The sequence below is a fragment of the Hippocampus zosterae genome, chromosome 2 (genome assembly GCF_025434085.1).
Source record: "Hippocampus zosterae strain Florida chromosome 2, ASM2543408v3, whole genome shotgun sequence".
Classification (NCBI taxonomy): Eukaryota; Metazoa; Chordata; class Actinopteri; order Syngnathiformes; family Syngnathidae; genus Hippocampus; species Hippocampus zosterae.
The window spans coordinates 14,323,979-14,340,197 of record NC_067452.1 but is presented as its reverse complement, the minus strand read 5'-3'; the positions used below and the strand labels follow the sequence as shown (position 1 = coordinate 14,340,197).

General features: G+C 43.4%; 3 protein-coding genes across 4 annotated transcripts; 1 reads left to right on the top strand and 2 right to left on the bottom strand.

Annotated features, from left to right (window-relative positions):
* Positions 1 to 377: 377 nt before the first annotated feature.
* LOC127596043 (F-box only protein 6-like) lies at positions 378 to 5,895 on the top strand. Its single transcript, XM_052058188.1, has 6 exons — positions 378 to 939; positions 2,308 to 2,554; positions 2,632 to 2,746; positions 2,815 to 2,910; positions 3,041 to 3,176; positions 3,257 to 5,895. The coding sequence occupies exons 1-6, from the start codon at positions 868 to 870 to the stop codon at positions 3,401 to 3,403; spliced, it is 813 nt and encodes a 270-aa protein (XP_051914148.1). The 5' UTR covers positions 378 to 867; the 3' UTR covers positions 3,404 to 5,895.
* On the bottom strand, positions 5,552 to 10,196 carry LOC127596060 (cell division control protein 42 homolog). 2 transcript variants are annotated; one of them, XM_052058219.1, is made up of 6 exons: positions 9,977 to 10,196; positions 9,431 to 9,559; positions 8,413 to 8,485; positions 8,226 to 8,335; positions 7,108 to 7,305; positions 5,552 to 6,971 (listed from the first exon to the last, which is right to left on the bottom strand). In XM_052058219.1, exons 2-6 carry the CDS (start codon positions 9,533 to 9,535, stop codon positions 6,882 to 6,884), a joined length of 576 nt encoding a protein of 191 aa, XP_051914179.1. In that variant the 5' UTR covers positions 9,536 to 9,559; positions 9,977 to 10,196; the 3' UTR covers positions 5,552 to 6,881. The 2 variants fall into 2 exon arrangements, with proteins under 2 accessions (XP_051914179.1, XP_051914178.1); XM_052058218.1 differs by having other exon boundaries at positions 5,552 to 6,430; positions 9,977 to 10,176.
* Positions 10,197 to 11,432: 1,236 nt separating this feature from the next.
* LOC127596080 (CMRF35-like molecule 3) lies at positions 11,433 to 14,388 on the bottom strand. Its single transcript, XM_052058246.1, has 4 exons — positions 14,310 to 14,388; positions 13,426 to 13,791; positions 13,138 to 13,198; positions 11,433 to 11,698 (listed from the first exon to the last, which is right to left on the bottom strand). Exons 1-4 carry the CDS (start codon positions 14,347 to 14,349, stop codon positions 11,551 to 11,553), a joined length of 615 nt encoding a protein of 204 aa, XP_051914206.1. The 5' UTR covers positions 14,350 to 14,388; the 3' UTR covers positions 11,433 to 11,550.
* Positions 14,389 to 16,219: the final 1,831 nt, after the last annotated feature.

The following is a 16,219-nucleotide window of genomic DNA, read 5'->3' as shown; positions in this document are numbered from 1 at the left end:
CAGCGTCATTGTTCCCCAGATCCATTTGGCTACATCTGTCGTTATCCGTGCATACCCGGAAAAGCCTGTTCGTCTTCGCGCTTGTGAAGTCACATATAATCACGCGAGATCTCGCCCTTGGAGTACTGGTGTTCTTGAGCAGCGGAGGTTCTTTTTGTGAGTGGTAGTTGTGCCAAATTGTCGCAGTACCCCAATAAAACTGGTTGCCCCAATGCCGTTTAATACCCCGGCCCCCCAATATTTTAAGATTCGAAAATTCCGTATGTGTGTACTGCTGTGTCTCAGCATCCTGTCAGAGCAGTCGACAGTTAAATGAAAACAAAATTCACCGTGACAAAATCGGCTGCAAAATGTAAGTCACGTGATACCGAAATGACAGTAAACATTCTTAATGGTAGACGCAGATAGTGACGTTGTGAGACTCTCGGGGCACGAAACACGCGCTGATAACTGTTTTTTTTTTGTGTGTGTGTGTGAAAAGGACTCGTGGCAACATAAGATGGCAGCTGTTTGGTTTCGGTCGCCACCGGCCAATAGGAAATCCCTTCATTTTTACGTCGGTGCTGCTTGGCTTGAATTGGCTTCAACTTCCAGTAAACTGTATGACTGAAACTTGGCTTCGTTTCGATGCTCGTCACCCAAAGCGAGAGCCGTCCTTTGAAACTACATTTCGATGCATTTTCTGCGGTAGAGCGACACGGAATATTATACTCCAGCGACGTTTGGGGCCTTAACTTGGAGCTGAACTTCCGCGTCGAGTTTGTTGTAGCAATACAGTCATTTTAACAGATCATTCCGCAGACATCTTTGTTTTGACGTCTTTCCGATCCCAAAGACCTCACCAGTGGGGCCTGAAGTGGACTTTACATGGGTGCAACACAGAGCTGTGATTCTGTCTCTTCGATTCAGACTCCGTCATCCCTTCCTATCATGTCAAAGGTAGATTTTGAGCTGCGTATACAGGGTACATTGACTGACTGACTGTTGTATTCACGCCTCTTGTGTGGTTATATTAATTGGGAATAGAGAAGTAATGTGCATTGTATTCTTCTCGTCCAGATTTGACACGCTGACTTTTATGTAACGTGTTGATCAATGCAACATCGGGTTGATTCATCGTGTAGCTGCAGACGCCTTTCAGAATGATTCTCCTTCTTTTCACTGGGCAGAAATTTCAACTGAGGGTAGAAAGTGTGGCACGGTTTCAGATTTTACGCCGGACTGAACCTGTGAAGAAATCATTCAAATAAATACTTTTATCATCCAGATTATGAAGAAATACTGGTAAATGTTAATCAAAACAGGATATGTTATGTGTCCGGTTTATCCAATTTGACAGTTAGGAATAAAACACAAGGAGGAGGCCGGAGACTCAATTCTGGTACCAAGAGGGAACGAGGAGAAGCCTTCGGTTTCAGTTCACGTCACCCTAACGATCTCCCCCTTCACCCCCTCATTTATTGGGAAATCTAACTACATAGGTGTGTCCAACCTAAAGGGTGGGGGCTGTTGAACACACACTGAACTTGTTTGACTATGTGTGTGTATGTGAGTGTAAATTACGTACATGTGTGCAATTGTTACAAAAACATTACGTTGCAGCTGGTGTTGATGGCTCCATTCACTGTCCAATTTTGCTCACTGTTTAGTCTTAACACTTATCTCTTCCCAACCACGTCCTTGGAAAGGTGGTTGCGTCCCTAAACTTCCACACAGTGCACTAAGCATTCTTGAGTATAAATGTGAGTATATAATGGATAAAAAGGATTATAAATGTGAGTACATTGTGATTAATGATTAAGAAGCATTATATCTTTATTAAAAGCATAAGCGTTCTTTGCAAGCATAATCAATTTATCATTGCAGGCAGAAGCGTTCTTCATTGTGAGCATAATCAACCAATCAATCACTCAATATCAATATAACATTAATAATAATATTAATGATAAGCGAATGTATAACTAAAAATAATCAACCTATCCTTATGTAATATAAATTCTTCAAACTAGGCACCGTTTGCCCAGATCGCAGTGTTGCACACCTTAGTAGTCAACTTTTTGATGTGGACGAAGCTTTTTGACCTGCAATGACTTTCAGTTCACAGCGGAGCATCATCATTGCTTGCATTTCTTGACCTCTTCATGTGTTTGAATTTGAGACCATTTCAATCAGTTTCAAAACTTTGACTGGTATTGTGTATGCACACGTGGCAATAAAGTTGACTTGACCTGAATGCTCACCGACAGTACTTGGCCGTGAGGTTAATGTTGGTTCTTTGGTTCTCTGTCTGTGTTCATTTTTCATCAGTTCTCCGTTCCTCTGGAGGTCCTGGAAGAGATCTTTTTGAATCTTCCCCCTCAGCAGGTGGTCTTGATTTGTCGGTTAGTGTGCCGTCAATGGAAAGCCATTGCTGACAGCCAGTTTTTGTGGAGAGACAGATGCAGGAGAGAAGGCCATCACCTGCTCAATGCTTCCAGAGTTCCCCAAGACTGGCGCTCATTTTACTTCTTGTGCAAGAAGAAACGGAATCTTCTCAAGAACCCATGGGGAGAAGGTTGGGAAAGAAGAGGGGCCTGTGTTGCTCGGCCGACCACACGTTTTCATCACAGGGTTGGCCTTTTCTCTTTCCAGATGAAATGAGAGGTTGGCAGATACTGGAGAACAAAGGTGACCGCTGGAAAGTAGAGAATGTCTTCGTGGCGCATCCCAGGGAAGGCATTAAGAGCAACTTCGTCACTTCATATGGGTAAGTGGAAACAGGGGACAATGTCATTCATGCGCCTTCACGTCACCATTTCATGTGATTTTCTCCAGCATGTGCAGCAAATCCCAGTTGATTGAATTGGAGTCCGAAGGTTACAACGCATCATTTATGGATCACATACAGCCAGATATCAGGATATCCGACTGGTGAGGGGAAATGCGCAAAGGTGCTCTTGGTTTAGTGATTTCAATTTGCTTACACCACAGGGAAGATAGTTTTTAACAACAAGCCTACCAAATGTGAGTGAATGACTGCAAAACTTGAGTTTTGTTGTAGGTATGCCCCTCGATGGGACTGTGGCTGTCAATACAAGATCCATGTGGAGCTGCTGAATCAAAAGAAGAAGCCAATTCAGATATTTTCCCCTGATGAGATTTATTTTGAACAGTGGAACGATGGCAAATGGAAACAAGTATGACTTCTTGATGAGTCAGGGGGGAAAAAATACAGTGGAAGCCGCAAAGAAAAACAAACATTCTTTTCTTTTTCCAGATAACACACGTTTTCCACAACTATGGGCCAGGAGTCAGATATATCCGCTTTGTCCATGGTGGCAAGGACACACAGTTCTGGGCCGGATGGTATGGAATTCGACTGACGGACAGTTGTGTCGAGATCTGTCCCGCAATGGAAACATAGTTCCGTGGTCTTCACTAAATGAGACGTGTCAGCACAGTTCCAGGAGTAGTATCACAACAGATGCATTTCAAATCCAACCGTTTTGTTTTGTAAGAGCTTCTTATTGGCCTGCAACTGTGACCAGCCGTGAGTTAGTTGCCCTGCCACAACACTCGCAGGGTGTCTTTGTTGATGTGCTGTTTGAGCTTTTGGCCTTTCTGAAAACGGAGACCGTGTTAGTTGGCTTTGAAACCTCCTACTTGTGACACAAGTCCTGGAGCCTTCCCTCCTGCATTTTGCACTGTATTGCACTATTTTTGCAAATGTCACATAAGGAGCATTTGCTACCACGCAAAATTAAGCTTATTTTGGTTGTAGTCAAGAATTATATGAATTAAATTCCATGTAATGACTCTACAGTGGTTTCTTGAGATATAGATGGGTCTGTTGCTTACATTTGCAGAAAAAATGCCACATGATAAATAAAATGCAAAAGACAAATCAAATCAGATCACTATTAAACAAGGTTTGGACAAAATGCTCTCCTGCTCCTTCCACAAGTTGCTGCAGTATACAAGCCTGATGGCCTGAGGGACAAATGAGTCCCTCAGTCTATTGAATTGAATGTATGTGTAACCTATATATGGTGCTGTATGTACAGCACAGATGACATCCAGAGCTTGTTGTCCATCTGCTGCCCCAGATACTTTTATATGGAGACCACCTCCCCATCTAAACCCATCGGTGGTAATGAGGAAATTAAGCACAACCTCCTTTGTTTTTGCGGTGGGAGGTTGATCTGCTGGCACCACTCCACAAAGTCAGCAACCAGGCCACATTACTTCCCTTCATCTTTCTCCCTGATATATGCCACAACTGCAGTGTCATCAGAGAACTTTTGCACGTGAACAAAAACTGAGGTTTTAGGGGGGCTCACAGAGGTCCCCCCAACCCCATCTTCCTCCATCCGGGAATTGGCAAGTGTGGCAGCCCCGGTGGTTCCCTTAGTGAATCCCTCATGACTGATAGGCGAAGAGAAGCACTGCTTGTGTGTGAACCTGCGTTAATGCCAAATTGAAGAATGTTACTGCGACATATGTATGAAGAGCCAATGGTCATTATGTTTTGCAATTCACATCAGTTGTCGTGGTGATGGGCTGCCTTATAAATTCATGCATTACCCCACTAATCAGACTTTGGTTATGCATGGCCCGAGTTAATACATTGATAGCTGCAGCCCCACATTGAACTCCCCAGTCACCTGTACACCTGCTGGAACAGGTTAATGGCATTTCCATTCTTTTGAGAGTGGAAAGCTAATTAGAGAGTAAGTGTTTTGAGTTACGAGCACGGTCACGGAAGTTGCATATCGAGGCACGGCTGTATTACATGCAATTAGTTGTGAGGCTGATATTACATTAGCCATTCAGGCCATGATTGGAACTAACAGAAAATGATCTTGGTTTTAGCCGGTGGTTCTCCCAGTTATTTGTCAAGTCGACCCATTCTTTTCGCAGCTTTGGACAAATCTAAGGCACAGAGCGGAACGCCATAGGCAGTGATCAAAATGTAATACCCAAGACTCACTGGCCACGTCCCGTTGTGATGAAAGCAATTGTCACCCAACATCTAATGACCTGACTGCGCAAAGCCAGAGCTGCTCTGTGAATGCCTGGCACAGCAATAAGCCGCGTTGGCCAGACCAAGGCGCCAATTTGCCCGGTAGGCAGTTTGGAAGCCTCATCAATAAATACTGTTGACTGAGAAGACATGGAGAAAGCGAGCAGATGGAAATGACACTTGTTGAAAGTGATCAAAAAACAAGAACTGTGTAGAATTATGCTAATACTTTGACTTTTGAGACCATCAGTCATGAACCGGGATGGCTTTTTTATGTATGTATTTTTTTTAAGAAACACTGTTGGATTGATTAATATTTTTCTGTTTACCCACTAAAGGCAAACCTATAGAATGTGCAATACAGTAGTTGTTTTGCCGTCAGATGCTGTGTATCTACTCGTGATGAAAATAGGTGTGCGATAATAAATTGTTGACACCAATCCGTGTGCTTACTTTTCAGACTGCTCCAACTTGTCCATGTGACATGTTTGTGCAATATATCCTGCTCCTAACCTTTTCAACCATAAAGACACACAATTGCATTATCCGTCTCTTCAAATACTGGTTTTATTGTGATGTGATCACAAGGAAAATACAGTACAGCTTGATGTGTTAAATTGAAAAGGGGAAATCAAAAGAAACCCATCAACACCTTAAGCATCACTGGAACTTCTCTTTTAACTTGTGGTGTCAGTAATGCACACTTAACAATAAGTTATGAATTATTCTTACGCTATGTACAAAATCAATCAATGAATATGCTGAACGAAAAATGCAAACACTGTTATTTGTGGCATTTAAAAACATTCACAGGATCTGGAATGAAGAGAGTGACCATATTTTGCAGCAAGTGTTACACCGCGCCGTGATCTGATGTAATGAAGCCGCGCATTGGCTAGCTTGAAAAAGTGTACACTGCCCTCGGTCTGTACACCTATGAAGTGAAATGTCAGCATTTGTCTTTGGAATTCCAGACAAACAACTTTCTGCGTCAAGCGTTCACACGGCAAGCAAATGTCAACTGCTGTTCAGTGCTAAACTGACTCAAGCATTTGAATTGTGTGGGTTCTTTATTCAATGCATTCCACTACTTTGTGCATGAATACTGTATGATGAAAGGAGCCACTTGGTGGTCTCAGCTGTCTACACATGTCCCCTACCTTGTTGATATATTTGGGAAAAGTCCTCACCATGTCAGGCCGTTTCGGGAATACGAAGTCGGCAATCAATTCTTACTCATAAGCAACACACTATGTATATTTCATGTACGCTCAACTTGTGCTGGTCCGTGTGCCGCTAACCGAGGAAGTGGCGCATCGACGACGGCTGAGGGTAAACTTAAAGCAGAACACATTTACGCCTTTTCTTAGGTTCAGGGGGCTCCAGGGCAGCCAGTATTGCCTCATCAAACACATTCTTTAATCCTTTCTGTGGAAACAAAACATTCGGGTTCAAAGAAAGACAACGTGACCTGTGCTAGCATCCAATGGCAAAAAGGAAGCGGAATGTCGATGCAGCGAGGAAATGCACATTTTGCTTTATTCAAAGCGCATAATTGAGAGAGAAGCAGAGGAAGGGCGAGGAAAAACCAAAACGCAGTCGAAGAGGAGCACGTTGTGGAGGTAAATGCTTCTGATGGGACAAATGACACTGGCAACAATCATGCTCACGCATGCAGGCAAGTCAAAGTGATGTTCATTTGGCACTCTTGTCTTCTGTCAGGCAGCCTGTGTGAGTGTGATTAGACCCAGTTGAAAAGAAGGACAAAACGTTCCCCGACAACTCTTCGTCTTGGACGGTGCAAAGACGACAATGTTAATTTGCTTTCTTGACAAAGACTAAGCAGCAGATTGCGAGGCAAAGCAAGAGTCGGCAGACATCAGAACAAGCAGCATTTTCGCTTTCTCTGAGTTTCAGGGGGCTCTAAAGCGGCGAGGATAGCCTCATCAAATACGTTCTTCAGCCCCCGCTAAAGGAAGGGAAGAGGGAGAACCAGGAGGAAAGACAAAGGTACAAGAAGGATCCAGTTAGACGGAGTCAGAAGGGCATTTTAGCAGTCGGACAAGCGCTGTGCCACACTGCACGTGCCACACGCCAGCGCTTACCTGCGTGAGGGCCGAGCACTCCACGTACTTAACCGCCTTAAGGTCACGGGCCAGCTTCTCAGCTGTCTCCGGCGTGATGGGCTTCTGTTTGTTCTTGGCTAACTTCTCCACTGTGGAAGGGTCATCGCGCAGGTCGATCTGAGTGCCCACCAACAGGAACGGCGTCTTGGGACAGTGGTGGGTGATTTCTGGAACCCACTAGAGGATATCAAAAAACTCATCAGCCTTTCATGTCTCACCACACGTTCAACAACCCCAATTAGGAGGCATATACGCTCACCACTGCGCCCACCATGTTGCTGCGACTTTAACCCTCGCAGGTGAGTTACTGAGACACACACATACTCCGGCAGCCACCGGATGAAGATCAATTGTGTCACATTTGCAAGTCACAATGATGCTCATGCCAAATGTAGGATCATAACTTAAAAATTGTTTCCATTATAAAGCGTATTTATGATTCCTGATTGGTCTATTTCTGAGTAGTCGACTGTCTTATTTTATTATACATTTGTTGTGCAGTAGAATAACACTGAAATCAGTGGGGGGAAAATCTGTTAATATTTTTTTTAATTATCTTTGTTGTCAGTACCAGTGCCTTAAAACTGGTCATTTAAAAGTAATGGGGAAAAAAGGATTGTCAATCTGTGAATAGCATGTACTTGTCTCAACTCAGAACAGGGAGGGCACCTCTCGTTTGAAGCCACACACTTTGCAAGTGACCACAAGTATTGGAACAGAATTTTTTTAAATGAACACATTGACACATAAATAACATGAAATAGAAAATGGACTTCTGAACTTTGGTCTCATATTCATCTTTCCATCTAAAACTCCGATGTCTTCAGTAGACTACATAAAACAAAAGAATTGATCCTGCCGTGTGTGTGTGTGTGTGTCCTCATCATGCTCTGAATATATGACAATGAAATAAAATGAGTGATTTTATTCACATATCATAAGGTTGCCTCTTCTGGTGGACTCCTAGAGAACAAACATTGAGTCACTCAGGCACAAAAACCGAGATCGATGGTCACTGAAAATATTAGAACCAAAGTTACAACATTATGAGTTTATAGGCGGCATTTATCCATTGCCTGTGGAACAAAACCACTCACCTTTTCTTTGACATTTTCAAAGGAGGATGGCGAAACCACAGAGAAGCAGACGAGAAAGACGTCAGTCTGTGGGTAGCTTAGTGGTCGTAACCTGTCATAATCCTCCTGACCTGTGAGGCGATGCAGCAAAAAGTCAAGCGGGCGCTCGGAAAGCACACAGCTGCATACAAGTCTTGCCCTCACTTACCGGCTGTGTCAAATAAACCGAGGGTGTACGGTTCACCACCGATCATAACCGTAACTGCATAGTTGTCAAACACCTGGGTGGAAAAAAGACATCTTGGTTCTTCAGTCTTAAGTGGAATATGAGCCTCGAGGGGACTGCTGTTTACACTCTCTGCTATTTACCGAAATAAACGTCACAATTACTCTCAGGCTTGTGTTCCCCATGTCACGTGACCAAACCCCGATCACAGGTTAGCAGATTGGCCACACATGCTGCAATAATGTGCGCAACTGCACTTTGATGACCTTATGGTTAAGTTTCACCGACAATTTTGTCCTGGTTATCATGTCAACAACGCATTATTCCCCCTGAGATGGATCAAAACTGGGAATTCTTTATGAAAACTCCTCAAATGCAATCATGTTTGGACTAATGAAATATAACATATTTCATTAGTCCAAACTAATGAAGCACATATAACATATAACAAACTAATGGAGCACATATAACATATTCCTGCAGAAAAATACATTGGTAGTTCCCGTTTAATCTTACACCAGCCGCACATCAAATAACATCACTCAACTAGACAAGCTGCATAGACTCCTCCCATTATAACGCAGGTTAAACTAAATTCCTCAGTTCCATACAACTTTGTTCTCTCTGTTAAATGTATGACATCAACATATTTCTTTGGACCAACGATTGGACTACTTTGTCAGTTAGAAAGTGGGGTCTCAGCTGCATGTTAAGGCTTTTCAGAGTGTGGTTGAATGTGGATGACTGTTGGTATGGTTTGATGGCAGCCCAAATACACATACAGTATTTATAGTGTGTATGTGTGCGTACGTGTGTGTGTATACTGTATATTGTGTAATCTGGCATTCTGACAACCCTGAAGCATCAATGGTGTTGCCCCGGTCGGCACTGATGAGAAGGTAACGGATTGTAGAAGCTGGTGGTCACGTGGCTCAGTGTGCGGCTGCAATTAGTTGTGTGCCATCATCAAGAAGAGGAGAAAGCGCAAAAATTCACTCACTGTTGGTACGTATTCAGAAGGGAATTTGTTAGTGGTGTATGAAATGAGTAGACAGGTTTTGCCCACTGCTCCATCGCCCACCACCACACATTTAATGGTCTGCATCGCACTTCGTTGTCTTCGGGCTCCCTACAATCCGAACAAACAGCAAACATTCCAATTGACTTTCAAAGGCCACCAAACAAAGTACTTAGTAGATTCAACACGTACAAAAAATGTGACCGGACATTTGATAATTTCCTTGGTGCTTAATATGTAAACTACAACTATCGTTCAAGTCTGCTTATCAGAATGAACTATTGTAGCAGCGTCTAGTAGTTATTGAAGGAGCCACTCCGAAATGTATCCAATGGGAAAGAAAGATGATGAAAAAAAGTAAAACAAAAGGTGTTCTTGCGAAGCGTTAGCTGTTTGGGTGGCTAGCTTAGCAAAAGGCCGAGCAGCCTCGGCTGAGTTTGGGCGAACGGTAGACGTGGAGGCAAGGCAGCTTTTGTGGAAGCTGAGCCCTACCGACGCAGCGCTCCATGTTAGTCTCGCCGAACTCACCTGTGGCGGTCCAAACGCCCGACGCTAACGTTGGCTTAGTTTTGCTTCGAGGAGAACGGGCGTAGGCAGCGAGCGCACTTGTCGCACTCTTTCACTTGGGCTTCCTGGCTAAGGAGTTCCACTGGAAAGAATACGAGCGGATGTCGAGAGTGCGCTGGTAAAGTGCAAGCCACGGCCGTCCAAAACCAACATTTACGCGTTCTTTTAGCATTTTTTGTGACGTCCCTTGCACATATTTGTCATTTTTCATATGTTTTAACGTGGTGGTTGAACGAGTTGGCGTTATTGTTGAGCTTTTGTTTTGAAAGGGCATCTCGTTCATGTTCATGTACTCTACTTGCGCTTTGACCACGCGGACACTTCGGGTGACGTCACCCACAAAACTCACAAGGCACGTAAATAAATAATAAAAGTTTAAACGTTTGTAATGTATGTGTATTGGTTGCACGTTCGTTTTGTTTTCTATTTGCTGAAAATTGTATTCTGACCTGTTCAATAAAGATTTGGGGGGGAAAAAAGAAAAAATAAATAAATAGTAATTTTAATAATAATATTAATCCATCTCCATTTTCTGATCCATTTATCCTCACAAGGGTCACGGAGCATGCTGGATCCTATCCCAGCAGTCTTCGGTTAGCAGATGGTGTTCATCCTGAATTGGTTGCCAGCCAATTGCAGAGCAATAATAACAATAATAACAATAATAATGTCCAGTGGTTAGCACGTGGCTTCACAGTGCAGAGGTACCGGGTTCGAATCCAGCTCCGGCCTCCCTGTGTGGAGTTTGCATGTTCTCCCCGGGCCTGTGTGGGTTTTCTCCGGGTGCTCCGGTTTCCTCCCACATTCCAAAAATATGCGTGGCAGGCTGATTGAACACTCTAAATTGTCCCTAGGTGTGAGTGTGAGTGTGAATGGTTGTTCGTCTCTGTGTGCCCTGCGATTGGCTGGCAACCGATTCAGGGTGTCCCCCGCCTACTGCCCGGAGACGGCTGGGATAGGCTCCAGCACCCCCCGCGACCCTAGTGAGGATCAAGCGGTACGGAAGATGAATGAATGAATGAACAATAATAATAAATATCAGATGAATATGAGTACTTCCTACCCATACTATTCGCCAGACCAAAGAGAAAAAAACATACATTTAAAAAAAACGGAAATATGAATGCATTTTACTTCATTTTTATTTCAAATACTCTTTCTGTTTGGAGGGCTGGATTGTGAATCAACATCTATATTAACACGTTCTATCAGTATACCATGTCTCAAAAAAGTCTTCACACCGATCTCCAATGGTGCTGATAGATAGAGAGATAGATAAATAGATGAGCAGTACATGAGTTAAACTTTCCCCTTACATATAAATGAAATAAAATAAACAATTTGAACCCAAAATGTACACAATCATAAATGCATACAAGCAGTATTGACATATCCAAACTAATTTAACTTCAACACATTCAGACTGCAGTAAGGCTTTTATTCGCACATCCTTAGATTAAATATACTGTATCCTGAAGCATTTCTGAAAAACAATACATGTAATAATATTTCACACCTTTCCTTGATTTTTTTTTTTACTCATAAATATTGCTGTTTTGTTGATGGATGACATTTGGGTGACATCTTTTGCATGCAGTCATTAACATCCATGCAGCTAAATGAGTCGAGACCAAACTAAACAGCATTGTCAAAAATAGGATCCATCGAAGAGGCTCCCACCACCTACACGAAGAATAAAGCAAACAGCACAACTTGCATGAAGCATTTAGAGCAGGGGTGCCCAAACTTTTTGGATTGAAGATCTACTTTTCGATCAACTAACCTCCCGGGATCTACCTTTACCGGCGCGCATGCGCGCGCACACACACACACACACTCACACACACACACACACACACACACACACATACACACACACACACACACACACACACACGATGACACCATGATGAGAAACAGCCTGAAACAGAGGCATGCCACACAGTTTTTCAGCCTGTTAACTATCGTAGCTGGCGGCCCGGTAGTCCAGTGGTTAGCACGTCGGCTTCACAGTTCAGAGGTACCGGGTTCGATTCCAGCTCCGGCCTCCCTGTGTGGAGTTTGCATGTTCTCCCCGGGCCTGCGTGGGTTTTCTCCGGGTGCTCCGGTTTCCTCCCACATTCCAAAAACATGCGTGGCAGGCTGATTGAACACTCCAAATTGTCCCTAGGTGTGAGTGCGAATGGTTGTTCGTTTCTGTGTGCCCTGCGATTGGCTGGCAACCGATTCAGGGTGTCCCCCGCCTACTGCCCGAAGACAGCTGGGATAGGCTCCAGAGGATCAAGCGGCTCAGAAGATGAATGAATGAATGAACTATCGTAGCTCACACGTATCGTTTTAAAGTGCTTCCCTGGGCCCTCCTAGATTCCTATTCTTTGCTCGTGCCCTCGGTGAATTGTACAAGACGCAAACTCTGAATGAGAATCATCACAATAAAAGATAGAGCGCAACAGCTCTGATCACAAGCTGCAATTGCAAACTGCTGAGCGCTAACAACCTCCGGTTAGGTAATCACGCGCCACCCTAAATTTAAGATTTACGTGCTTTATTTTATTTTTAAAAAATAGTGGAAATGAGACTGATAAGATGATTAGGGTGCAGTGTATATTAACACAAAAAATATATTACTAACATGTACAAAGACACACAAATGGTTGTTTGTTTTTTTTCTTCTCGACACTCCTCGGATCTACTTGGGACCTGTCTTAGATCTACCGGTAGATCAGGATCTACCTCATGGGCACCCCTGATTTAGAGTCATTGACCACAGGGTTACCAAAATAAGAAGTTCCAGTACAAGATCCAGCCAAAGATTATTGATGAAGAGACACTTTACTATTGCAGCTGTGTACAGCAGTTTTCCAATAGTGTGCTGAATTCTGTTTAGTAAAATGAGAGAGGCAAACTATTAGAACAAAGCACACGCATTAAACCAAACCTACCGTACTGTTGGATTGGTATTGATTTAACACAATGGAAGTCCAACAGCGCCTATTACAATATTGTGCTGACAGTAATTTGGAAAACCTTATTTTAGTGTGCCTAATGCAGCGGAAGGTGAGATTTCATTTCTGAGTGGCATTTAAACAAATATGTTTTTGTTTGTTTTGTTTTTTACTCACCACGTTTTGGCTTCATTTGTCTCAGATGAATTTTCTGGCACTGTGCTGGTTGCTGTTATGAAACAATTGTTTGTTATATTTACAAGCATACTTGGACTTAATCTGATGTCATTTAAATGTTTACTGAAGGTATTTTGTCATAGTGGGGACAGAATTAAGCAGACAACAAACCAGTCAAAATAACATTTGTACCATAAATATACAGTAGCTACAACAATCGAGCTAAGGCAAGTCCTTATAAAACCCCTGTAAGTAGTTAGCATGTATATCTCTTGAAAGGAGGTGTACCTTTGTTGGATAGGCTGATCTTGACGCCAGCGAAAATATTCCTTCCAGGCCTGGCAATAACACACCAATACATGTCTCCGTCACTTGGCCTGAGAGCCCTCATGGTAACAATGAAGACTCCCGCCTCCTTGTCATCAGCAATGGAGCATCTGTCATGATTGCGCTGCTTTGGCGTTTTGGCTTTGATCTTGCACAGCTCATAAATTGGGCCCCTGCACCAGTACTTTGTGCTGTTTCTGAACTGAGGCTGGTACCGGCAAGGCACAGTCAAAGACTCTCCAAAGGCTCCTCTTACTACCATGGGTGCCTTCAGCTCATCTGGGACCGCCAATTGCTTTGGAAGCCAGAGAATGAAGAGGAGCGGAGCTGCAAAACACAAACATATTAAATAGGTCACACATTGGTTCAACTGCAGCCATCCCACACCCACAAAAGACAACACAATTACCTTTGAGAAAGACAAATATTGGCCCACAGCTTCTCATGATTACAGAGGAAATAACAATGTGGCATGCAAACAAATGGGGCAATATTGAGGTCTTCCTCTTATGTCGTGTTCGTGGTCAAGTTGTGCAATCAGGCTCAGCTTCCCCCTTCCAACGTCAACTGTTGAGTGGGAGTTGTGACATCATTGATGACATTTGAGCTGGGGCAAACATTATATAAAGTGGATGGATGAAGGACCTGTATAAGGTACAGTCTCCACTACGTGAACTCGCAAAGTGTCCTCAAATTCATCATTTATCCACTTTCCATTCCTTGAGTTTACAGGGAACCCGAAACATCTTAATTGGCACATCGCTTAGAGAAGGAAATCAGAAGTAAGCTGCTGACATTTGCGGTAGTGAGCAAACCCATTTTTTTTTTCAATCTCAGCCACTTACCCAGTAATACCGTGTAATGCTTCATCCGCCTTTTTGACATTCGCCTGTTTTGTTGTTGTTAAATTCCCAGGTTGCACATATCATTCGTGTCTTAAGAACTAAAATTTGCAGAAGCCAGATTGCCCTTCAGGTGGAAAAGTGGTCGATCGGTTAGCACCTACACCTCACAGAGCAAAGGTCGTGGGTTCGAATCCGGCCTCGGCCTTCTAGTGTGGAGTTTGCATGTTCTCCCCGTGATAGTGTGGCTGTTCAGCGGGGAGTCCGGTTTCCTCCCACATTTCAAAAACATGCATGATAGGCCCATGGAATGTTTTAAATTGGCCCGAGTTCTGACGCATTGTTGTTTGTCTATGTGTGCCCTGTGATTGGCTGGCAACCAGTTCAGGGTGTCCCCCGTCTCTGTCCCGAAGACGGTTAGGGGAGGCTCCAGCGTGCCTGCGATGTTTCTGAGGAGAAATGGTTCGGGTGATTGTCCTTCTTCCTCCAAAGCATCTAAGCAACGCACCAAATGTCCAGCTGACATGAAGATACTCCCAATACAATCTGATGTCTGCATCTTTCCCCTTTGCCGCGGACATTTGTGGCCAACAGTTGTCATCTACCTCATACGACTGGCACCACCTTTACAAAAAAGATCTTGTTTTGTCTCACAACAAATATAACGATAATACAACATCATAGTCAGAGAAACGTAGCAAAACAAAACAGCATTCTGTGAGGGAATAATTTCGTACGATACATCTTGTTCGTGCAAAGATATTGTCTAACATTGTCCAGATGTGTATATTTGAGTGTGACTGGTTGTTTGTCAAACTGTGCCCTGCAACCGACAGGCGACCAGTGTCGGGCAACTTTGATTTCTGAAGTAATCATGACATTTTGTCTTTTGAGGCTTATTTTTCTCAACAGCTTTGGCTGAGCTTCAAATTGTTTCACTTTGGAGACATTGGACTTGGTTGTGCTGTGACAGAAGACTTTGGGTCGTGTAAAACTTGGCAACAGTCATGAGAGTGGCTGACATTTGCTTGACTCCTCTTGTAGAATCTTCTTTCATGCAGCTGGCCGATTCTGTTTTGGCAACAGGATTTGTTTTTAGTTTTACTTCTGCTTCTACGACTCAGTCAAAGAATTTTCATCTGACAGCTGAATTTTAACCTCCATCCATCCATCCATCCATCCATCCATCCATTGTCTGATGCATTTATCTTCAGGAGGGTGGCGGGCATACTGGAGCCTATCCCAGGTGTCTTCAGGCAGCTATTTTTTCACCTAATGTGCCTAATGTGATTTGGCTGTCACCTCTTAATCGAGGCAGCACACATATTAGCTGGAATACGAATGAACAGTGTACTTGATGAGAACAGAAATACTCTGACTGACTTAAATGCCCAATCCTAAAGTTTTGACTTGTAAAGGTATTGTTGCACAAATTCACAAGCAAAATGCAAGTTAGGACCGGCCAATCAAATGTGTAATGGACAGAGGTGTGAAATCCAGGGCCACAAAGCAAAAAAACTGCCACAGTTCAGCTTTACACACAGCCTTAAGTTTCGACTGCAGGGGTGGCTTTCGAGCAACAAATGCTGTGCATATTATGATCCAAGCACATGAAACAAATAATTTATTTCATTCTTCCTCATGCCACCCTCCGCCCCTACCTACACCCCGCTCATTTTACAATAAGGAATAGCACTCTGGAGAGGGCACAAATGCTAAATTTCTCCTCTGTTCCCTGTGCTCCTGACACTTTAAATGTAATAGCGTTTTTTGTTTGTTTTTAAAGTGTAATAATTAAGTGCGGCAATTGAAGACTGAGTTGCAAATCCACGACGTTTTCTGGCCCTCGGGTTCAATGTAATCTCTCCTGCCCCCTTGTGGATGTGTGTAGATGAAGCGGCTGGCAACAACAA